The sequence below is a fragment of the Prunus persica genome, chromosome G4 (genome assembly GCF_000346465.2).
Source record: "Prunus persica cultivar Lovell chromosome G4, Prunus_persica_NCBIv2, whole genome shotgun sequence".
In the NCBI taxonomy this organism is placed as follows: Eukaryota; Viridiplantae; Streptophyta; class Magnoliopsida; order Rosales; family Rosaceae; genus Prunus; species Prunus persica.
In genome coordinates this window covers 744,018-765,639 of record NC_034012.1, presented here as the reverse complement: position 1 = coordinate 765,639, position 21,622 = coordinate 744,018, and the positions used below count along the sequence as shown (strand labels likewise).

General features: G+C 45.3%; 3 protein-coding genes and 1 long non-coding RNA gene across 4 annotated transcripts; 2 read left to right on the top strand and 2 right to left on the bottom strand.

Annotated features, from left to right (window-relative positions):
- Positions 67 to 4,855, bottom strand: LOC18778923 (lysM domain receptor-like kinase 3). The gene is made up of 12 exons (XM_020562615.1): positions 4,205 to 4,855; positions 3,248 to 3,281; positions 3,138 to 3,145; positions 2,851 to 3,009; positions 2,312 to 2,514; positions 1,989 to 2,078; positions 1,572 to 1,668; positions 1,343 to 1,494; positions 1,170 to 1,261; positions 856 to 994; positions 653 to 751; positions 67 to 560 (listed from the first exon to the last, which is right to left on the bottom strand). The coding sequence occupies exons 1-12, from the start codon at positions 4,824 to 4,826 to the stop codon at positions 393 to 395; spliced, it is 1,863 nt and encodes a 620-aa protein (XP_020418204.1). The 5' UTR covers positions 4,827 to 4,855; the 3' UTR covers positions 67 to 392.
- Positions 5,262 to 6,629, top strand: LOC18778588 (chaperonin-like RBCX protein 1, chloroplastic). The gene is made up of 6 exons (XM_007212099.2): positions 5,262 to 5,572; positions 5,695 to 5,789; positions 5,916 to 6,033; positions 6,134 to 6,150; positions 6,267 to 6,329; positions 6,437 to 6,629. Exons 1-6 carry the CDS (start codon positions 5,413 to 5,415, stop codon positions 6,512 to 6,514), a joined length of 531 nt encoding a protein of 176 aa, XP_007212161.2. The 5' UTR covers positions 5,262 to 5,412; the 3' UTR covers positions 6,515 to 6,629.
- On the bottom strand, positions 6,757 to 8,616 carry LOC18780375 (malonyl-CoA decarboxylase, mitochondrial). The gene is made up of 7 exons (XM_020563256.1): positions 8,509 to 8,616; positions 8,207 to 8,388; positions 8,001 to 8,129; positions 7,706 to 7,778; positions 7,342 to 7,427; positions 7,154 to 7,238; positions 6,757 to 7,019 (listed from the first exon to the last, which is right to left on the bottom strand). The coding sequence occupies exons 1-7, from the start codon at positions 8,521 to 8,523 to the stop codon at positions 6,987 to 6,989; spliced, it is 603 nt and encodes a 200-aa protein (XP_020418845.1). The 5' UTR covers positions 8,524 to 8,616; the 3' UTR covers positions 6,757 to 6,986.
- LOC109948923 lies at positions 19,071 to 20,453 on the top strand. Its single transcript, XR_002271372.1, has 4 exons — positions 19,071 to 19,297; positions 19,536 to 19,710; positions 19,848 to 19,920; positions 20,016 to 20,453. It is a non-coding gene; the product is annotated as an uncharacterized LOC109948923 (long non-coding RNA).

The following is a 21,622-nucleotide window of genomic DNA, read 5'->3' as shown; positions in this document are numbered from 1 at the left end:
AAAAATGCGCAGAAAATGTAAAGTCCAATACTGCAGCAGAGAGAGGGAAAGCAAACAAAATAAAATACGGCTGAAGAACATGAATTTCTTTGTCAAACGACAACAAAATACAATCAGCAAGGTTCAAGGTGAATGAAGGCAAACCAAAATGTTGATATTTATACTGGAACGGAACAAGTTGATATGAAGTAATATACAATGTCGTTTTTTCTATATTATTCTGCTGCCCATTTTTTCGTAGTGAAAACAAGATATTAAAATCATCTTTGTGCAGTGCTTATTTACAGATGATTGCAGATGATTTGACAGACAATCCAAAAGCAGGGAAGTTAGGACTTTGTTCTCTGGAGATCACTTGTCTTGGCATGTCATCTAATACTTACTTTTCTTTGCTACCTCCCTGACATTAGATTGACTAGATCAGCTTGGCTTTCATAAAATGAACCAACATCCCAGTCCTCATTTGAAGATGAAAGTGTCATCAGTGCAACCACAATGGATCTCATGCTTGGCCTCAGTTGAGGGTTTTCTTGTGTGCAAGCCTTGGCAAGTTGTGCCATCTGCAACCACAACAGAAGACATCACAGCTTTTATTTTATGAAATAAGATTACTAGCTAGAGAACACATCTGCATTCTGGAAGGAAATTTTACCTTACAGACTGAGTCAAGTCGGCAATCATCAGCGAGCCTGGGGTCAACAATTTTCCCGAGATCCTCTTTCGGATCTGGCTGACTTAGAATGTTTTCAAACTGCACATTAAGTACAGTTTTGATCAGTAAGGGCTGATGGAAACCGTTTTGGGAGTTTTACTTGTTGATGGAGTAATAGTAGAGGCAACGAAGGAAAAACTTACCAAAGCAACTAGTCCCTTTGATTCACCAACATATTCATTTGTCCTAACAACAGCTTCCTTGGCAGATATCAGTTCAAAAAGGACAACACCAAAAGCATAAACATCTATCTTGGGAGAAACATCACCATATTGAGCATACCTGTTCACAAATGCTTTATTCAGAGCCAAATACAAATGAAAATAATGTATAGTTTCGAGATGTAACTTATTTGTGCATGGTTCAGATTATCAAGATGAACATGCTAATAGTCACAGCTATGAACAAGGTTGTAATGAATGAGCTGATGAAAAAAACTTGGAAACTAATTGCGTACTCTGGAGGCATGTATCCGAATGTACCCACAAGACGTGTCTGCAATGAAGCACTTCCATATTCAGACAGTTTTGTTAGGCCAAAATCTGCAACCTGCACGGAAGTTTAATTTTACATATGCATTATACAGAAAAATTGCAGAGCCTACAATAACAGTAAAGGCCTTTTTACAACCTTTGCACGGAAGTTTTTGTCTATTAAGATGTTTGCCGACTTGATGTCACGATGAATGTAGACTGGAACAGTATGTTCATGGATGTATTCAAGTCCTCTAGCTGAATCCAAGGCTATTTGCATCCTGGTTGACCAAGGCAATGGATCTAGACCTGAGAGCAAAAGCTGTGAAATCAGAAAGAGGCCAGGAAGTTAGATACCTTATAAGCAGATGCATTATCTTTCTCACCTGAAGAGCCACGCAAATGTTGACTCAAGTTACCATTCTCAATGTACTCATAGACTAGAAATAAGGAGTCCTCAACGCAATATCCTATCAAGCGCACCTGCGTAAAGTTAAAACATTAATGCATGCTAGAAGATACTGATCAATCCACTTTATGGAACTACTTACTGAGTAGAAAAAGAAAATTTGTGACAATAAATTTACAGACAGGTTTACGTTGATTAGAATTCTTGCCAACAGAAGTTCCTAAAATTTATCTAAGCCCTTACAGTCTGATATATTATACTCTGAGTAAATTCTCTTGCTCGATCCACATTAGCTAAAGGCCTCAGATAGAAAACCAATTCATTGCAGAGTTATCATAAAAAATATACAGAAAATTTCCAGTGTCATGATGCTGTCATAGGGAAAGCAAAATACCAGGTTTAAGTGATGAACGTGTGTTAGAACTTTCAGTTCAGCAAGGAACTCTTTTGATGCCTGCATATCCATCCTTTTAATTGCTGCTTTCTGCTTGATGGGAGGAGAAAAGAGTCAGGCATTGGATTTTGCGCACAAGTGTCAAGTCAGATGACAAGCACTTGAAAGTTACATCTTCACTGATCAGTTCAAGAAATTTTCCTCATATTTAAAGACCAGGATTTGGTATTGATCATCATACACGTAAAACAGAATAAATAATTATATGATTGTGAAGCTCATAAGAAACTTTGTGGATGGAACATAGAAGCAAGAACGCAAACCTCGCCTCTAAGTTCTGCATAGTAAACAGCTCCAAATCCACCTTGGCCAATCTTATTAGCAATGTTAAAGTCACTAGTAGCCTTGGCAAGCTCTTCATATGAGAACTCCACCGATTTATCCACAGTTATACCTGTAAGGCCCGGAGAAGAAGCACCAACTAGAGCAACCAATTCCAAAGTTTTCTCTGAACTATGTCCGGAAACTACACATGACAAAAAACTATCAATTACTAAAGTGAGACAACCATATGAAATTTTCCATTTGAAATACATGTATCGCAAAAATCTTCGGTATCATTGGGAATAAGCCAGCTGCTACAAATGATTTCCAAAATATCCATGTGATTGCCTAGATGTGTTTGTCTCACTGATCATTTTGAATACATTCAAGTAGCTAACTCATACCTACTATTACTCAGAAACTTACTCTTATCAAATAATTTTCTCAATTTAAACTTATATTTCTCTTAGGATTATTTTTTAACTGACAAATGACAAAAAGAAAATGAGAGACAATTCATTTGAATTGGAAGGATTACCATGTACATGTTGAATATATCGGTCTTCAGACGCTGCTGAAAGAAACGGTGCCTCAACTGCCTTCCTTTTATAATGCCAAGCATATAGAAGAAGTGCCAAAATTAGAGCTGCAGAAACTCCTGCAACACATATGCCAGCTATAGCCCCACCTGAAATACCTGCTTAAATGACATCACAATGGAAGGCACAAGACATCATCAATGCCCATTTTGAAGTTTTATGTTTGACCTTGAACATACTACAGAGAGAGAGATATCATTGAAGCAGTAATCAGACAAGCACGTACCACCTGCTCTGCAAAGAAGGACAAAAGGGAATGAGATGAAAATTTCTAGACAACATCAAAAAAAAAAGTCTATATTAAGTGATCAATTAATGCAATGTGATATAGTTTACCTTAACTTCAATGGTGGAAAACTCCCATTTTGATCTGCAAAAAAGAAAGCCAAAATTTAGTGAGAAAAGCAGCAAACAGCCTCTATCACTCCTGGTAAGGGAGAGAAACTAACAGAAGTAGCAGCCTTTGCCTTGGGTTTGAAGGCAAGGCTGGGCTGGTTTCTCACAGTATTGGGCCTCAGCGTTAAAGTATGAGTGGATATAAAGTATTCTAGCCAAGAACATAAAATAATGTGTAGCTGTGGTTCTTTGGTCTCATGTGATGACTATAATAATCCACCACCAGAAAGTTAATCAAGCCCCCATATGCTTGATTAGCAACTTTCCTATTTCATTCACAGTAAATGCACGTAATAATATTCACGTCAACGGTCCTTGTCGTGCTTTTTTTTTTTTTTTTTTTTTTTTTAAAGAATGGGACAAACATCCACAAATGCAACGGTGTTATTTGTCATTTTATTTCCAGCAATTATCATATGAACCCTGAATTATTCTCGAATTATTGTTTGAGCTCTGTCTGATTAGCCGCTCACAAATGGAAAATGCCAAGCACAGCAGGTAATTTTATATTTCTATTTCCTTTTCAGGCTAATGTAAAATATAGAAAAACTGTTGAAGACTATAGAGACCATAGGCACCGTGTTGAATATGCCAAGCTTATAAATCTCCATAAGTTCTCTATGAATGAGACTAAATACCCAGCAAAAGACGAAGAATAAAACCAAATACAATACTTGTATATCATATTGCCAGTCAGTCACTTCATAATTCTCATCATAGGTTTGACAGAAAATAATTAAGAAAAATATATATAAATCTACTTCTCTGAGTTTTAATCTCCTGCAAAAGAAGCACTACAACAAACTAGCTATAGTGATCATTGTTTTATCTAATTTTCAATGGTTGCATTATAATAAGGAATAGTATTATTATTAAATAATAATAATGCATGCTAACCTCTTGCCGGCACAAAGACTAAGCCATTCCCTGAACTAAAATCAGACCCTCGGTTGTACGTCACCAGCAGCCCTGCCGGGACACCAGTCTCCACCGCCACGAAGGACAAGTCCTCGCCGGGACGGAGAGGGTATGTCTCAAAAAGCCCATAATCCTTGGAGACATGTCGATTGCCGCAGGAGCAGTTGACTGTTACATTGATTGGAACTTGATCTGGTATCTGAGTTGGCGCATAAACGTTCACCCTACTCAGCCATTCCACTGTGGTGAGATTGGCAAAAGCATTCTCAGCAATGGTATTATAGGTGTCACCATGCTGGGTTATGTAGGTGAAGGTATGGCCCAAAAAATCACCATTTAAGCAGTCACAAGAAAAAGGTACTTTGATTCGGGTACCGTTATAATCTCGCAATACTTGACGGTTGTATTGGAGAATTTCAGGAACTTGCTGGCCAAAGATGTTGCTGATATACGTGAGATTTGCACCTTCCCACACATGGTATGAGGCTAAGGCAAAGTTGCAGCCAGTTTTGCATTTGGCTTTGGCTTTGACGGACAGAAGGAGAAAAACATGGAAGGCCAAGAACTTAATATGTATATTTCCCTCCGCAAGAATGATCATTTTGTGAAAAGACAGAGAGAGTATGGAAGAAGCAAAAGCAATAGGTTCAGAGAAAGTATTGCATTATTATAAAGTCTATACTTGGTTGGTTGATCATAGATTAATTTTGTTGTTATTAAAAATACAGAGGTGACAGCGTCCTGTTTTATCTTTGTCGTCATCTTTTGCTTATGATTCGTTCAATCACGAACCACTCTAGCAATTTGGTTCTAAAGAGGAATTTTTTTGGCTTCAAGTACACGGCAAGAGAATAGCAACATTCATTTTCAAACTATATTGTAAACAAATGGGGCAGGCGGCCCAAATTCCAATGGGTTGAATTGAAGCTGTTCGGATCTACTGAATTACATATTGGAGCTCCAGAAACATCTGGTGGGTTCCACAAATGGATATCTTCTCAAAACTCCACTTGCTTTCAAGGTAAGATCATAGATATTTTTTGGACAGTGTGGACTTGGACTTGTGGAGCTTGAAGATTTTCTTTTTCTTTTACTGGGAAAAAAATATTTGGACTGAATTCAAACAAAAGCTCTGTTTCATTTCAGAAATCCCAGTTCACTGTGCTCTCTCTCTCTCTCTGTTATCCATGGAAGCCTCTGCAACAATGCTCCCACTCTCTCAGGTCCCTCGTTTCTTCCCACATAAACCCAACAGAAGCAAATTAGCTTGTCCTCCTTGTGGCCCATCCAAACCAAGAAGAACCTCTCTGCCCAGTCGTCTACACTGCCAAAAGATGTATGTCCCTGGTGGGTAGGGTAGTTTCAGTAATAACAGAGTAAAACTCCCTCTGCACTGCATCTATATTTGTGACTTGTTAGTGTTTCATTCTGGTATGAAAAGTTGGAAGTTGTTTAATTATGATATGCAGGATTTGGAGAAGCATCGCCAGAAGCAAAAGCAGCCAACAACCTCCATAGTTTCTTCACTTACATTGCAGTTAGAATTGTCACTGCACAGCTTGAGGTTCTGTTCTTTTTTTCTTCCATATATCTTGCTTTAAATTCTCAGTCGTCTCATCGTTTGTTTGTGTTTTCTGTTGAATAATAATATATAAATGAATCTGTTAACAAGAGTAAATTCCCAGAGCAGAGTTACAACCCCGAGGCATATGAAGAGATGATGGAATTTTTGAGTAGAAACTCGTTGAACGATGGAGACCAATTCTGTGCCAACTTGATGCGTGAATCTTCCAGGCATAACGCTCTTGGTATGTTCATTTCATTTCATTAAATTGTTTTTTTGTGTGCCCTAATTTCTGATTAGCGACATTGGACTTATTATCTTATCCTATGGCATCCACATGGCAGCTTTGCGCATCTTAGAGGTCAGTCTCTTCTCTTGTGAAGGTCAATTTGAATATTTATTTTATTATTATATATTTTGTTTACTAACTTAACTTGCTGACATTGACAAATTGAATATGATGCGATTTGTGTCTAGGTTCGGTCGGCATATTGTAAAAATGATTTCGAGTGGGACAACTTAAAGCGATTAGCTTTCAAGGTCTGCATTTTTTTGTTTCTTTTTTAATTTATACCCCATAATTAAATTAAATTTTCAAGCTACTCGTTTTATGTTTCTCATCTGGTTGTGTGGCCTCGTGTTTTCAGATGGTGGATGAATCCAACACGAGACTCATGAGAGATTATGTCTTAGAAATAAGTCACGTGGAAGGTGAAGGGAAGTGAGAAGTGACCAATCCCAATCCAATTTCCAAGCAATGTCAAGTTAATGTTAGTATTATATATGTAAAACAAATTGGGCTCCATATTATAAAGTTTACATTGAGAGCATCCTTCCCCTTAGAGCCTTCATCAGGGGTCTATAAAGAAACACAGTATACTAAAGATGAAACGGTTAACTCAAGCAAGTTCAGCATGAAGATGAACATCCAGTTTGGTACAAAATGTATGTGGTTAGAGATGCTTTCAAACCAGATGTAATCCCTTACTTATTTCATTATATATAACTGCCTGCCTACAATCTTGAATTACAATCTATATTATGGCACGATCTCCGTGACAAGAATCGAACGGTGACGGCAAACATTTGAACTGCTTTATAACAATCTCTGTACACAAATTTATAAACAATGGTTTTCCATTACAGAGAACCACCAAATTACCAGTAAGGAGATACATACATTGAATTGCAACCCGCCTATAATGTTGTCACTTGAGGTTCCTCCAATGGCTGCAACCAAAATGACATCCAGAATACATGTGAGTTCGTAGATCCTAGGTGTATGTTTTTTGCACATGAATGTGTGAGGCATGTTTGATGGTAACTAATACATCAAGGTGTCCCTTCTGTACATAACTAATTACCTTAACATAACGGCTTAGATCGCTAGAAGTATGGATATGCCCTGCACTGAAATATGACCGAGCATAGTCTTCAATTTTCCCCAATCTGCAAGCATTGACCAATTAAACCATTCAATAGGTGATATTAAATAGAGATATGCTTCATCAGTGAAGTGGTGAGCAAAAAAGAAAGGGCTGGTTCTGGTTACCTGTAAACATAGTTCACCATAATACCTCCACTTTGATAAAGGCCTTTCTCTGACCGATCTGCCATCCAATTTATTCTTTCAACCATCTGCTCCACAGTAACAAAACTCAAGACTTAGCATATCAAACTCCCGCACTTTTGAAACATACTTTCTTTTAATTCACCTAACTTATCGAACAGCTCATTTCTAGCTGTTGAAAACAAATTTCTTTCTTGTTCTGAGAATTACATAGAAGAAGCAACATAATTGATCTATGCATCTTAGGTGTTTTACCCAATCCATCATATTATACAACAACAACTATAAAGGCCCATATGAGGAAAAGTTAACCAACTGTTCTGCAAACTTGAGTTAAATGACGTACAGCTCCATTTTGTAAGTGAAAATTTGCAACAGAATCCAGAGCCTTTCCTCTCTTTTTCTCTTGCAGAAGGTACCTAGAGGCAAAGGAACAAGAATTAGTTAACAGTGTTTCAGACGGAATAACATAGAACACAAGCTTGTGCAAAACTACAAAAGCAATTTGTATGATGTAATCGCCAATTACACAATATTCACTCTTAGCTGTTTCATACTACAACAGAGCCGTCGTCTCCATTTATACCAGTTTTGTGAGAAAAATTCACTTAATAACTAGTTTTATTAGAATACTAATATACCTGGCACACAGTCGCATTAGAGGGGGTTTTAATGCTGAAAGCAATTTATCAGAACTTGTCCACTCATGGTTTGGCGAAGTCAATAAATTGAACAACACTTCCATGCTGTTTTTCCCAGAAGTGAATTCCCTGAAAGTTTAAAATGTTATTAAGTATGCTACTCTCTAGATGCTAAAGTAACTTGCCAATTACAGTATGAAGCTTACACAGAGGCATCCATCAGTGCTCTTTCCTCTTCTGGTTCAAGTATGTTCTCCCAAAACGTAGAACCAGATGTATCAGCTGGTGAATGTTGTATGTCTTCACCTTCAGAAAGTTTTGATTGAGAAGCCAGCTTAGATAGGAGCCACTGCATGTACCCTGGGATGGGGCTGAGAGTCGCAAATGTCTGATTTTAAAGGGAAGAAAAGGCCATGTGTCAGAAAGCAAATCTATGAGCAAGACTTAGACAGAAAAGTATGATTAATTTATACATCCTCAAATTTTTAAAAGAGACTGAAGCACTTACAGAAATATTTGTCATTTCTCTTTTCACAAGTGTGATCACACGTTTGATTAGAAACCTTCCCAGGTTGATCCCTTGTAAGCCAGGCTGTGGAATTTTTTCAGTATTCAGATCAAGCAATGGTAGCAAAAAACCGAAGATAAGAGGTCAATGTTCCCTTTCAAAAAGGAATTTCTGAATAAATATATATAAGAAGTCCTTAATAGTGCGGGATTTCTCAATGATATATATAAGAAATCCATGTTGTTTATACCTAATTAAACGGCCTATTACCACCGGACACGTGGACAGGATCCACTCTGATCACAGGGCCCCTACGGCATGCTCCCTACCGAAGCTATATATCTTGGCCCTTTTTTACCAACAGACACGTGTCATGTTCACAATCCATGCCTGGAGTCCCACATCGGAAAAATGAGCACAACGCACACCTCCCAAGGTCTATATAAGGAGACCCATATCCCCAAAAGGGAGGAATCAGAACTAACGGTACGCTATCGTGTGATCTGTCAGTTAACCTTACTAAATCCGTACTCATTTAGGCATCGGAGAGCCTTCGGCCGGTACCGCACCGGTACCCCAAGGATTTACCGAACGCGTCCTTTTGCAGGTACTTGACCCTCTGGAGTGGACCACTTACCAAGGACAGGGACCTACCGAAGGGACATTTTGACTAAGTTGACGAATTACGTATCAAACCACTTTTTTGCATCAACAGTTTGGCGCCGTCTGTGGGAAACCAAAAAATCATCAACCCACAATCCCCTAAGCACATGGGGACCACTTCAAAACAAACGTTCCTAGCGGAAGAGGGGGTACCGTTCGGAAGGCAGAGCGGAGCTAGCCCAGCGCTACCTCCAAACACTCCCTTCGGAAATGCCCCCGCTACCCAAACGGCTGCCGAAGTCGAGATGGCAGCCCAAATCGCATCCTTACGGAAGGACATGGCGAGGCTTCAGGAACACAACTTCCTTTCGTCCAAAGTGGACGAAACCCAGCAGTTGCTTCACCAGCAGCAACCGCAGAACATACAGACAACTCGCTCTTCCGAGAGCTTGCAGAACCCCCGCGGGAAGAACAAACGCGCGAAGGTAGCGAAGGCAACGCCCGCACCTTCCAGAGAGTTAGTGGTTCCGGCACCCCGGGATCAGCCGCACATCCCAAGGAAGGTCTACACCGATTGCCGACATCGGATTAATGACCGGGAGCATCGCACTAACGATCGGGAGCCAGAGAGAGAGGGGTCACCGATCAGGATTGGCGCTCGAATAAGGGAATCACGGATGAATAACCTAGGGGATAAGTCGCCTATTCGGAAGGTCAGGGGATTGGGCCCCGCCGAGTCTTCGGAGTCTGAGTACATCTCTTCCAAGACACTTCCCCCCGACTACCGTTCGGAAACACCATCGCGGTATGCGGGGGATAATTCACTAAACCTACAAAGACAATCGGAAGATTACGGTTCCGAAGAAGTCCCTAGCCGAGACCCCATGATCCGACTCCTTTTTCAGAAGGTCCAGAAAATGGAAAACGACAATGCGCGCTCCCAAGAACCGGAATGGGGAAAGCTTCGGCCCGGACCGTTCACAAGGCGCATCCGGGATTCTCGGCAAGACAGGGAAGTGCAGCAACTGCGTATACCGTTCTACACAGGAACGGAGGACCCTTTGACACACCTCCATTCATTCCAGTCCGCTATTGAATGCAAGGGCTTGAGCGATGAGGGGCAGTGCCTGCTATTCCCGTCTTCCCTTACCGGGGCAGCCTTGAACTGGTTCTACCGTTTAGAGCCGGAAACGGTAGCATCCTTTGATGAGCTGAAGCAGATCTTCCTCAATCACTTCATGATCCAAACGGACCGTCTCTACTCCGCCGATGATCTGTACACGATTCGGCAAAGGGAGGACGAACCGTTGAGAGAATACGCGGCGCGTTTCAGTCACGAGTACTCAAGGTGTCCGGAAACGGATGATAGGGCAGCCTACGGCGCCTTCAAGAGTGGCCTTCGGTCCTCTCATTTCCGATACCTGGTGCACAGTAGCAACTGGCGCACGTACGATGAACTGATGAAGCAGGCAGCAATCCACGCCAAGGCCGAATACTTCAACTCGAAACCCACGGTTTCGGCACCGCAAGGAAATGCGGAACCAAGTGCCTATCCGGCAAGGGCAACGCCTTATGAGCGAGTCGACACCTACTCGGCAGGTCATAAGAGGAAGGATGATCGTGCAGATCGAAGGGAGCACCCAAAGAAAGGAAAAGGGAGGTACAGTCGCAACGACAACCGAGCCCCCCTGCCGAATCGAGATCATGGCAACGAGGTCTTCACCCTGTTGAATACTACCTACGAGGCCGTCCTGATGAACGAACAGGAAAAAATACCCAAGCCGAATCAACGAAGGCCCAATCGGCAAGACAACCGGGATACCGGTAAATTCTGCCGATACCATCAGCACAACAGCCATAATACAGAAGACTGCATAAGCCTGAGGAAGATCGTCGAACGCTTGATCCGAGAGGGGAAGCTAGACCAGTATATCGCCCGGCAGCCAACGGCGCCGGTGCCGAACGCAAATCGGCAGATAAACATGATAAGCACTATCAGCGGCGGCCCAACCATCGCAGGACTGAGCAATCGCTCGATGAAGCAGTACGTGCGTGCCGCACAGTTTCCCCAAGTGTTCGGCATAGAGGTGAATCGCCACCATGAAACACCGAAAGATCATTGGGAGCCGATCACGTTTTGCAAAGAAGAGGAACAGGGCATTCTCTATCCCCACGACGACCCAATGATCGTCCGAGCAGAAATTGCCGATTACGATGTAGGGAGAGTACTGATTGATACAGGGAGCTCGGTAAACGTAATCTTCGCCGAAGCTTTCCGAGAAATGGGAATACAGGACAGCCAGGTCAACCGGCAGTTGACGCCTTTGCTAAGTTTCTCCGGGGACATGGTCCAACCGGTCGGTAGCGTAACGCTCCCAATTACCTTCGGCACCGCGCCAAAGAGAACGACGGTATACGACCACTTCCTCATCGTTGATTGCCCGACGGCGTACAACGTCATTGTTGGGCGAACGGCACTGACCAGGGTAAAGGCGCATCTTTCCCCACACATGCTGTTGATGAAATTCCCGACCCCAAATGGCGTAGGATCTGTCAGGGGAAATCAGCTGAGCGCACGGACTTGCTACGCCACGGCGATCAAATCAACCTCTCTCAAAATCCCAGACGAGACCATGTCTGTGCAGGGGATGCCGAACGGCAACGGACCAGTTGACGACCCAAGAGATGAGTCACCAACTCCTCATACACAACCCGCCGAAGAACTGGAGACGATAACCCTGAGCGATGAACAGCCCGATCGTCGGGTTAAAATCAGTACCAGACTGACCCCCGCCCTCCGAGCGCAGTTTATAGACTTCTTACGGCACCATTCGGAAGTGTTCGCATGGTCCTACGAGGACATGCCCGGCATAGACCCTGAAATCATCAGCCATAAACTCAGCATTTCCCCAACCTACAAACCTGTAAGGCAGAAGCGCCGTTCGTATGATGCCGAACGGTACGAAGCCATGCGGACGGAAGTTGACAAACTTCAAACCATCGGCTTCATCAGGGAAGTTACGTACCCGGTATGGCTGGCGAACTCAGTCATGGTTCGAAAGGGTACAGGCGGCTGGAGAATGTGCCAAGACTACACCGATCTGAACAAGGCCTGCCCGAAGGACAGCTTTCCGTTACCCCGAATAGACCAGCTCGTGGACGCCACGGCAGGACACGAGCTGCTCAGCTTCATGGACGCCTATTCAGGGTACAACCAGATTTTTATGCACCCCCCCGACAGCGAGCACACCGCCTTCATCACTGACAGAGGGTTGTACTGCTACAACGTCATGCCGTTCGGCTTGAAGAACGCGGGGGCAACATATCAGAGGCTTGTCAACAGAATCTTCGCCGAACACATCGGCAGCATCATGGATGTTTACGTTGACGACATGTTGGTGAAAAGCAGAACAGCCGAAGAACACCTGCACAATCTGTCTATCATGTTCGGTATCCTGAAGGGCTACCGAATGAGGTTAAACCCGATGAAATGCGCCTTCGGTGTGTCTTCCGGGAAATTCCTCGGATTCATGATTAGTCACAGGGGTATCGAAGCGAACCCTGAAAAAATAAAGGCCATCATCGACATGGAGAGGCCAAAAACAACAAAGGACATTCAAAGCCTTACCGGACGAGTGGCTGCCCTGACTCGCTTTATATCCAAGGCTACCGACAGATGTGTACCGTTCTTTAAAGCCTTGAAAGGGGGCAAACGGAATATCATATGGACTGCCGAATGTGATAAAGCATTTCAAGACTTAAAAGACTACATGGGCAGAGCACCTCTCCTGTCAAAACCACTGCCTGGGGAGATTCTTTACCTATACCTCTCGGTATCTAACACTGCCGTCAGTTCGGTGTTAATCCGAAAACCGGAGAGGGCAGAGCTTCCGATCTTCTATGTCAGTAAGGCACTCCAGAGCGCTGAACTTCGATATCCCCCATTAGAGCAGCTTGCACTAGCCCTGGTGATCTCGGCACGAAAACTTCGGCCATACTTCCAAGCACACGGGATCAAAGTCCTGACAAACCAACCGCTTCGGCAAGTACTCCAAAAACTAGAGACTTCCGGCCGATTGATCAAGTGGGCGATTGAACTCGGAGAATTCGATATACAACTCGTGCCAAGGCCAGCCGAAAAGGGTCAGGCCATTGCCGATTTCATCTCCGAGCTCACCCCACCAACGACACAGGAAATACCCGAGCCAGTTACCGAAACCTCAACACCGATGGAGGTAGACGCCGAACGGCTCGACGCCTCAAATCCTGTATGGACTCTGCATGTCGACGGCTCGGCAAACCAACAGGGGTGTGGAGCAGGGTTGGTTCTGACAACACCGGAGGGACTCAAGATCGAGTACGCCCTCCGATTCAACTTCCGAACCTCCAACAATGAAGCAGAATATGAGGCTCTCTTGGCCGGCCTTCGTTTAGCCAAGAGCATGAACGCAAAACAGATCAAGATACACAGTGACTCCCAACTCATTGTGAACCAGGTAACGGCGGACTTCGCCGCCAGAGACGCCTCCATGAACGCCTACCTTTCGTCCACCCACCAGCTGCTCCAGAGCTTCCGAGCCTATGAGATCAAGCAGATCCCCAGGAGCGAAAACAGTCATGCCGATGCTTTGGCGCGACTAGCCTCGACAATCAATGACAAAATCGGAAGAAAGGTGCCGGTGGAAATTCTTGCCCAACCAAGCACGGCAGCCTCCGAAATATGTACCGTACGGTACGAGGATACGTGGATGTCCCCTATCTACTCATACCTAACCAACGGCACCCTTCCAGAGGACAAGGCCCAGGCCCGAAAGCTTAGATACCGATCGGCAAGGTACACCGTCATCAACGACGTCCTTTACAAACGTGGCTACACGACTCCGTATCTCAAGTGCCTTACGGCAGAACAGGGGAGCTACGTTCTCCGGGAAATCCACAATGGTGTTTGCGGCGATCACTCTGGGTCCCGGTCACTCGCACACAAGGCCTTTCGGCAGGGATACTTCTGGCCGACCATGCACCAGGACGCCAGTTCACTTGTGAAGAAATGCGATAAATGTCAGCGTTTCGGCAACATACAGCATATCTCCGCCGAACCCTTGACACCGATCGTGAGTCCTTGGCCTTTCGCACAGTGGGGGCTAGACCTGATCGGTCCGATGCCACAAGGTAAAGGCCAGGTGAAATACGCTGTGGTTGCCGTTGACTACTTCACCAAATGGGTGGAGGCCGAACCTCTTGCAACCATAACGGCAGCAAGAGTAGAAGACTTCGTCTGGACTCACATTTGTTGCCGTTTCTGTATCCCGTACGCAATCATCACCGACAACGGCAGACAGTTCGATTCGGAACTCTTCAGGCACTTTTGCACCCGCCTGAAGATCAACTTGTTTTTCGCATCACCGGCCCATCCCCAGTCGAACGGTCAGGTAGAAGCGATAAACAAAATCATCAAGAAACTGCTAAAACGGCAGCTGGACAAAGCCAAAGGAGCCTGGCCAGAAAAGCTTCCCGAAGCGCTCTGGGCCATTCGGACCTCTTACCGAACGTCCACGGGAGAGACCCCTTTCTCTTTGGCTTTCGGTTCGGAAGCCGTTGTGCCGGTAGAAATTGGCGAACCTTCCTACCGAACGGAAACCTTCGCACCAGAGCCAAATGAAGAAGCACTTTCTCTAAGCCTCGACCTCCTGGAAGAGCACCGAGCACATGCCAACTTCCGGAATGAAGCCTACAAGCAACGCGTCTCTCGGTATTACGACTCCAGAATCAGACACTTTTCATTCTGAGTCGGTGATTGGGTCATGAGGAAGGTGTCCCTAGCAACTAAGGATGCCACGGAAGGAACCCTCGGACCTTCCTGGGAAGGACCTTACGAGATCATCGGTATCCTTCGATCGGGAACCTACCGCCTAAGAGACTCCAACGGCAAGACCCTCGGTCATCCTTGGAACGTGGAACATCTCAAGTACTATTTCAAGTAACCTAGCCTACGGCAGGACAGAGTTGTAACCTAGTCTACGGTAGGACAAAATTGTAAATGCCTTTCGGCAAAGATAAATAGAAAGCCTTCGGCACTATTGCTTCAGAAACTCTTGTTACAGTCTCTACTAGCCTACGGCTGCCAATATAAGCAAGATAACGTTCTGGGGCATCTCTACTAACCTACGGCAGTAGGTATTTTCGAAATTGTCACCCTACAGATTCCATCGGAACTTGACAATTTCGAAAGCTACTTCTATAACGTTATAAATCCTATCGGCGATTAAACAAAATCAAATCGAAAAGACAAAAATAGACAAAATATGAACATCTAATTTAAAGATGCCCTCGGCATCAAGGCGTTCGGTACAGATACAAAATAACAATAAAAATAAGACAGGCTAATACTATTACAGAGGCCCTCAGGCTTCGTCAGCAGCAGCATCCTCCCCCTCGTAGTCTTCGATCATCTCCTCAGTTATTCCCTCGGGAAGGGGAGGGGGATCGGCAGCGAAGTTGAGGTTCAGCTTCTGACCAGGGTTGTACCGCTTGAATCGGTACAACATACCCGCCATCTCGGAGCCAACTTCCCTGTCCAGGAGGACAGTGAACTCCTCGGAAGAACGGTATCCCTGGATTGCCGTTTGAACGGCAGCCTCAACCTCCGCAGCCTTGGTCCGCTCGGACTCCTGCAGAGCGTCCTGAACCGCCTCCGAGACGGCCTCGGCATCACGCGCTGCCATCCGCGCTGCCTCCAGAGCTGCCCGCGCTGCCTCCAGATCGGCCCGCATCTCGCCCACCATCGCCTCCGAAGTGAGAGCCCGCCGTTCGGCAACCTCTTTCTCCTTTAGCAGCTGGGCGTGGTCCTGGATAGCCTTGCCAGCCTCGGCAACCTTAGCCCTGCCGTCGTCATAGGCCTTTTTTGCCCGTTCGGCAGCGGAGATGGCCCGCTTGACACACAGCCACATCTCCATGGACGCCTGCACACGAGGAAGATAGTTTGAAGCCCCACTTGGCACCGAAAAAAATAATGAAAGGACAACACCGGGAGATAAATTCTTACCGCTGCCTGCAGTCGGAAGACGCGTCCAGCCTGCTCCCGAAGGACCTTCTTCGGCAACTCGTCAACCTCCGGCAGCTCCATCTGAGAACCGAGGATCATATGGTTGACGAATTGCACCGTCTTCGAGGGGCAGGCGAGAGTGACGGCCTCGGTAGGCCCATCCTCGTCCTCCGCCGCAAAGACGGCCCTGGAAGCGTCTGACGGACGGCTTCGCTTGGACGCCGGAGAAGCTTCCAAGTCCACCGTTATCGGCCGCTTCCCGGCAGCCCTTGAGGCGACGGCTTCGGCGACGGCATGCCCCGGCGCATGGGGATCGACAGCCGGCCTTGCGACAGGCTCAGCGCCCAACTGCCGCATACGCTCAGCGAGGGTCACCTCCTCGGGGTCCGTCGACGATCGAACGGCAGGGGCCTCGAGCTGCTTCTTTTTCTTCTTGCCCTCGAGGCCCATCATGAGGCGTCTCCTGGAAGATTCGTTCATCTTCTTGGCCTCGGCAGCCCTCCTTGCGTCCGTCACTGGCCAAAAACAATCAGTCAGTCGGCAAGCACACAAAAAAAAAAGAAGAGGAAGAAAAGCGCAACAAGTACACTTACTCTCGGCAGGGTCGACGAGCCCGGCTCTGATGAGATTATTGGTGAAAAGGAAGCGCGGGTACACTCGCTCGGCGGCAGGGACCTTCAGCCTCACCCTGTCGATCTGCCGAATCTCGTCTTGTGTATGAGTCGGCTGCTTGAGTTTGCCTGTCCGAATAAAGAATGAGTGAGCAAATATAAAAAGAAAACAGAAAGGCAACTAGGGACCTGCCGATCGGTAACTAGGGACCTACCGGCGGTTTGGAAAGTCGTTGGTACTGGGGACTGCGGGCGTACTCCTGATGGCGATTCCCATTGGCCAGAGAGTAGCACCCGCCGATTCCTCCACGACTTCTGGGAAGTCGGCACCGAGCTGACGAAGTGACCTCGCTCGGAAGCCTTCAGGCAGTTCGCCTGAACCCAGCCACCATGGTCGGCACTCTTCGACTTAGTGACGCTGTAGAGGTAGGAGAATTGCTCGTAGGAAGGCTCCCCCTCCCCGGCAATCCCAAAGGCCGTTATCACCCCCATCAGGGCCACCCAAAAGTTGGGGTTATATTGGCCCGGGGCATACCCAATCTGGGCAAGTAACTTCTGAACGGCAGGCTGCAACGGCAACCTGACCCCCTGCACCAGCATATCGGTGAAGAAGACGACTTCACCATCCCAGGGTCGCTGAGGGACTCGACCGGACTCGGGACCCTCATCTTCACCGAGTCAGGAATGAGGTATTCGGCCCTAATCTTTTGAAGCTCCCGTTCGGTAAGCTTGTTCGGCCCCAAATAATCAACCCCGAACAGGGTCTTCTGCGGTATGCCCACCGGTATCCTATACCGCTCTCGGTGGACGATCGTAACTCTCGGCCGAGAGGGACCGGCAACACACTCATCATTGCCGGAGGTGGAAGCCTCTGGCTGTTGCTCGGACGGCACGACACGGGTACCGTCCCTGTACACCGCGACCAGGGGTAACGGGTGCCCCGTCATGAACCCCTTACCGATGCCGTGGGTGGGAATGGAGTCCGCCTCCTCACCGAATAGCTCGGCATCGGAGTCTTCCCCGCCCTCGGCGCCGAGGCTCACGGCCTCGCTGGACGTATCCCAGCCGGAGGATAGCTCCCCGTCGAAAGCGTTGGGCTCATCGCCGAACGGTGACTCGCTATCGGACATCTACAAAACAAAGAAAAAGGGAAAAACTAAGGTGCGTGCTGCGCTATCCTACAGATACCTACTTCTCTACCTAAGGCCACTAGACTACCGAAGGAAGATCCTACTTAACGATCGGCGAGCCTATGCCATATACAGAAGTATAACAAAATTCAGGGGTACCGAACGGTATCTTACCTTGAGTGCTGTGAAAATCGCCTAGCTTGCCGTTGCACGCTTCGAAAATCGCCTAGCTTGCCGTTCGCACACTTTAAAAATCGCCTTGCTTGCCGTTCGCACGCTTCGAAAATCGCCTACTCAAGAGCTCTCGCGCAAACTCACAATTGCAAAGTGAATTTTTTCATACAGAGCAACCTCTATTTATAGAGGGAGAACTGTAACGGTGCGCCTCGGGAGACGAAACGGCTCATTAATGCACCAACAGGCGTGTTATTGCTGGCCACGCGTCACCCGGCGAATGGCGCCTCTATCTGCGCGCCAGGCACGGAAGACGAAGCGTCTCTCTGCCCTCTCGCCTCTCAACATTGGCGACCCTTCAAGTCCCCGACCGATTTTCCCAGAACACTACTTTCCGCAAGGAACGACTCAAGCGCCTTTCCTCCCCCCAAATGAGCATGCCGAACGGTAAGAGAACCTCCGAAGAACCAAATTCCCTTCCGAAGAACCTTCGAAAGAGAACTTGAGGGACTACTGTTTATACCTAATTAAACGGCCTATTACCACCGGACACGTGGACAGGATCCACTCTGATCACAGGGCCCCTACGGCATGCTCCCTACCGAAGCTATATATCTTGGCCCTTTTTTACCAACAGACACGTGTCATGTTCACAATCCATGCCTGGAGTCCCACATCGGAAAAATGAGCACAACGCACACCTCCCAAGGTCTATATAAGGAGACCCATATCCCCAAAAGGGAGGAATCAGAACTAACGGTACGCTATCGTGTGATCTGTCAGTTAACCTTACTAAATCCGTACTCATTTAGGCATCGGAGAGCCTTCGGCCGGTACCGCACCGGTACCCCAAGGATTTACCGAACGCGTCCTTTTGCAGGTATTTGACCCTCTGGAGTGGACCACTTACCAAGGACAGGGACCTACCGAAGGGACATTTTGACTAAGTTGACGAATTACGTATCAAACCACTTTTTCGCATCAACACATGTCTCCAATTTCAATCACCTATTCGACAGATTCAGTCCCACCCAAACCCAACCCTAAAACTCCTCCAACCTTTGATTTCGAGATATCATATAAAAGTGGTGATGGCGGCCCGGCGTAAGAACCCGCAGATTGAGAATGTTCTGATGAGGCTTCCCTCAAGCATTCGCTGCACCGCTTGTAGCACTGTCATGGCCAAAGACACCAAGTTGAATTCCCGCAAAGAAGAAGCCCTCGGCGAGGTACTTACTTGGGTTATTATTCTTCTTTAATCTTAATCTTGTTCGTGTTTTGAAGCTTTAATTGGCCAGTTCATCTCTCGTTTTGCTCTCTCTTAGTTCTAGTTCTAGGGTTTGTTTATTTTTGTTGATGATGGAAGCTCTCTCTCGCTCTAGGTTTTGAGAGCTTTGGTGTTTTCTAATTGGTCAGGTTTAAATTTCATGCGATACACACTGTTAATTGTTGCATCATTATTTACAGGAGTTTTGGGAGGTTTGGAAGGATCACACATTCAGATTTTGCTTCAGCTGTACCCACTGCTTGGCTGAGATTGTCATAAGGACAGACCCACAATATTCACACCTTACTGTTGAGGCCGGTGCTTTTGAAATTTTATAGTCATTTTATCCCTTGGCATCCCCCTAGGGTTGAGGAGGTAAAAGAAAGGAACTAAAGATTCTGCCTACATACATACAGCTATATACATATATATGCATGCATGCTTCATGTCTTTCTGTTTTTATATTGTCTTTTCCTGTCATCACAATTACTCAATCCAAACTTCCTTTGCAGAAAGAGAAGTTGGTTCCTTACACGGACCCAAACTGGCAAGAGAAAAGAGAGGAGGTCTTAGTTGATTAACAGGGTATGTACTAGTTATCAGGTTTTCAGATTCCCTAATCACATTGCTGCTGCTGCTTAAATAATGACTCAAATCATATATGCTTATTTCCATTTCAGATACAACAAATTATAGATAAGCATATTCAGAAAAAGAAGATTGAAGAAGCGGGAGATGCCATGAAATCTTTGGATTTCAAATGAGAGATTTAGCAGTTTTCCGTCAAGGTAGATTCCTTATTATTTGCAATCAGATTCATAGCCGATCGATGTGATAATGCATGTAGTTTGCTAAGCTTGGGCATGCGACCGATCATTTAGGGCGGAATGAAGTGTGGACTTTCCAAAACAAAAATATAGACATGTTGGTCCTACATTCCATGCTTCTGCTAATTTAGCTAGTTTTTATTGTCATTGGTTTATTTGATATCCTTGTGTACATTAACGTGTTTCTTAACTTAAGAGTTTTTGAGATGTACGCAAGTTTATGAAATATTTCGACTTTTATGTTGATAGAACAGAGGGCGCTGCTAAGACGTGTATTTTTTTAGATGTGTGGTGTGGTTTAGTAATGCAATATCTCCTACTCCTACATTCCTTTGTTTATGTTTGTTTAGGTTTTCCAATTCAAACACACCTTACAATGGACTAAAAACTAATGTATAATGATTAAAGATTTACTTACCGTTGATGACTTCCCCCTCCTCCATCAATGCTACAATTTGAATATCTCCTTGCTTCATTCATATCTTATAGTTGGTTACTTTGGTTTTGAATACATGATGATCTAATCTTGTATACCCCTTGGAGTTTTATGGCTCTTTCTAATCTTGTTTGCTTAAGCTCAGCTCTGCTGATTATTTTTCACATAAAATGAAATCTCGGTCGTGCACCGACAGTGATTACATACATGGGATGATGGAATGGAATGGAAATGTATGTCCATAATATTGGGTTCATTCACATTCCAAGAATGAATGAATGATTGATTCAAGTTCAACTATTACTTGTAGCATATTTAATGCCCATCATGGTCATCACCCAACCTCCTCCTCATATCCCTTGTGATGCTTCCTCACAGTTCCTTGACTGACAAAGATTGAGGCCCTTCACCAAGCGCTAAGAAATCATCAACAAGACTTTTTCTTTCACTTGCTTGTCGCTTTTCCACTTTGCGCCCAAGTTTATCAATTTGCCGTTCAGTTTCTGTTTGAACAGTTCATATGTTTTTTTTATGATTTATGTGTTAATGAGAACAAATCTTCTACAGAAGCTGTGCCATCTGCTCCAACAAAAATTCATGGGTAGAAGGGCGCTATTAGAGAATACAAAGAATCGAATGCGCAGTTACTGTTAGAGGAAAAGGGCTTAGCCCGATTTAAGCCAACAAGTACATAACATAAGAGCAAGTCGAGAAATTGGACAAAATTCGGATGCTAGTTCGGAACTTTTGATAGAAGGTTTCCCGGTTGCATTGGTTAATAGATTCCCATTAGTAGGAGGTGTTGATTCATACTGTCTTTTTCCAGTTGCTGGCTGGTTAGGCGGAGAAATATAATAGTATAGCCGCACGGCTATACTTTATAAATACATCCGAATATTTTAATAGTATAGCCGCGCGGCTATACTCTATTTTCCGTGGATTTGGGCCGACTAAAATTAAACGCCTATATTTAAACAGTATAGCCCCCTGGCTATACGTTTTAAATATATATATAAATATTTAA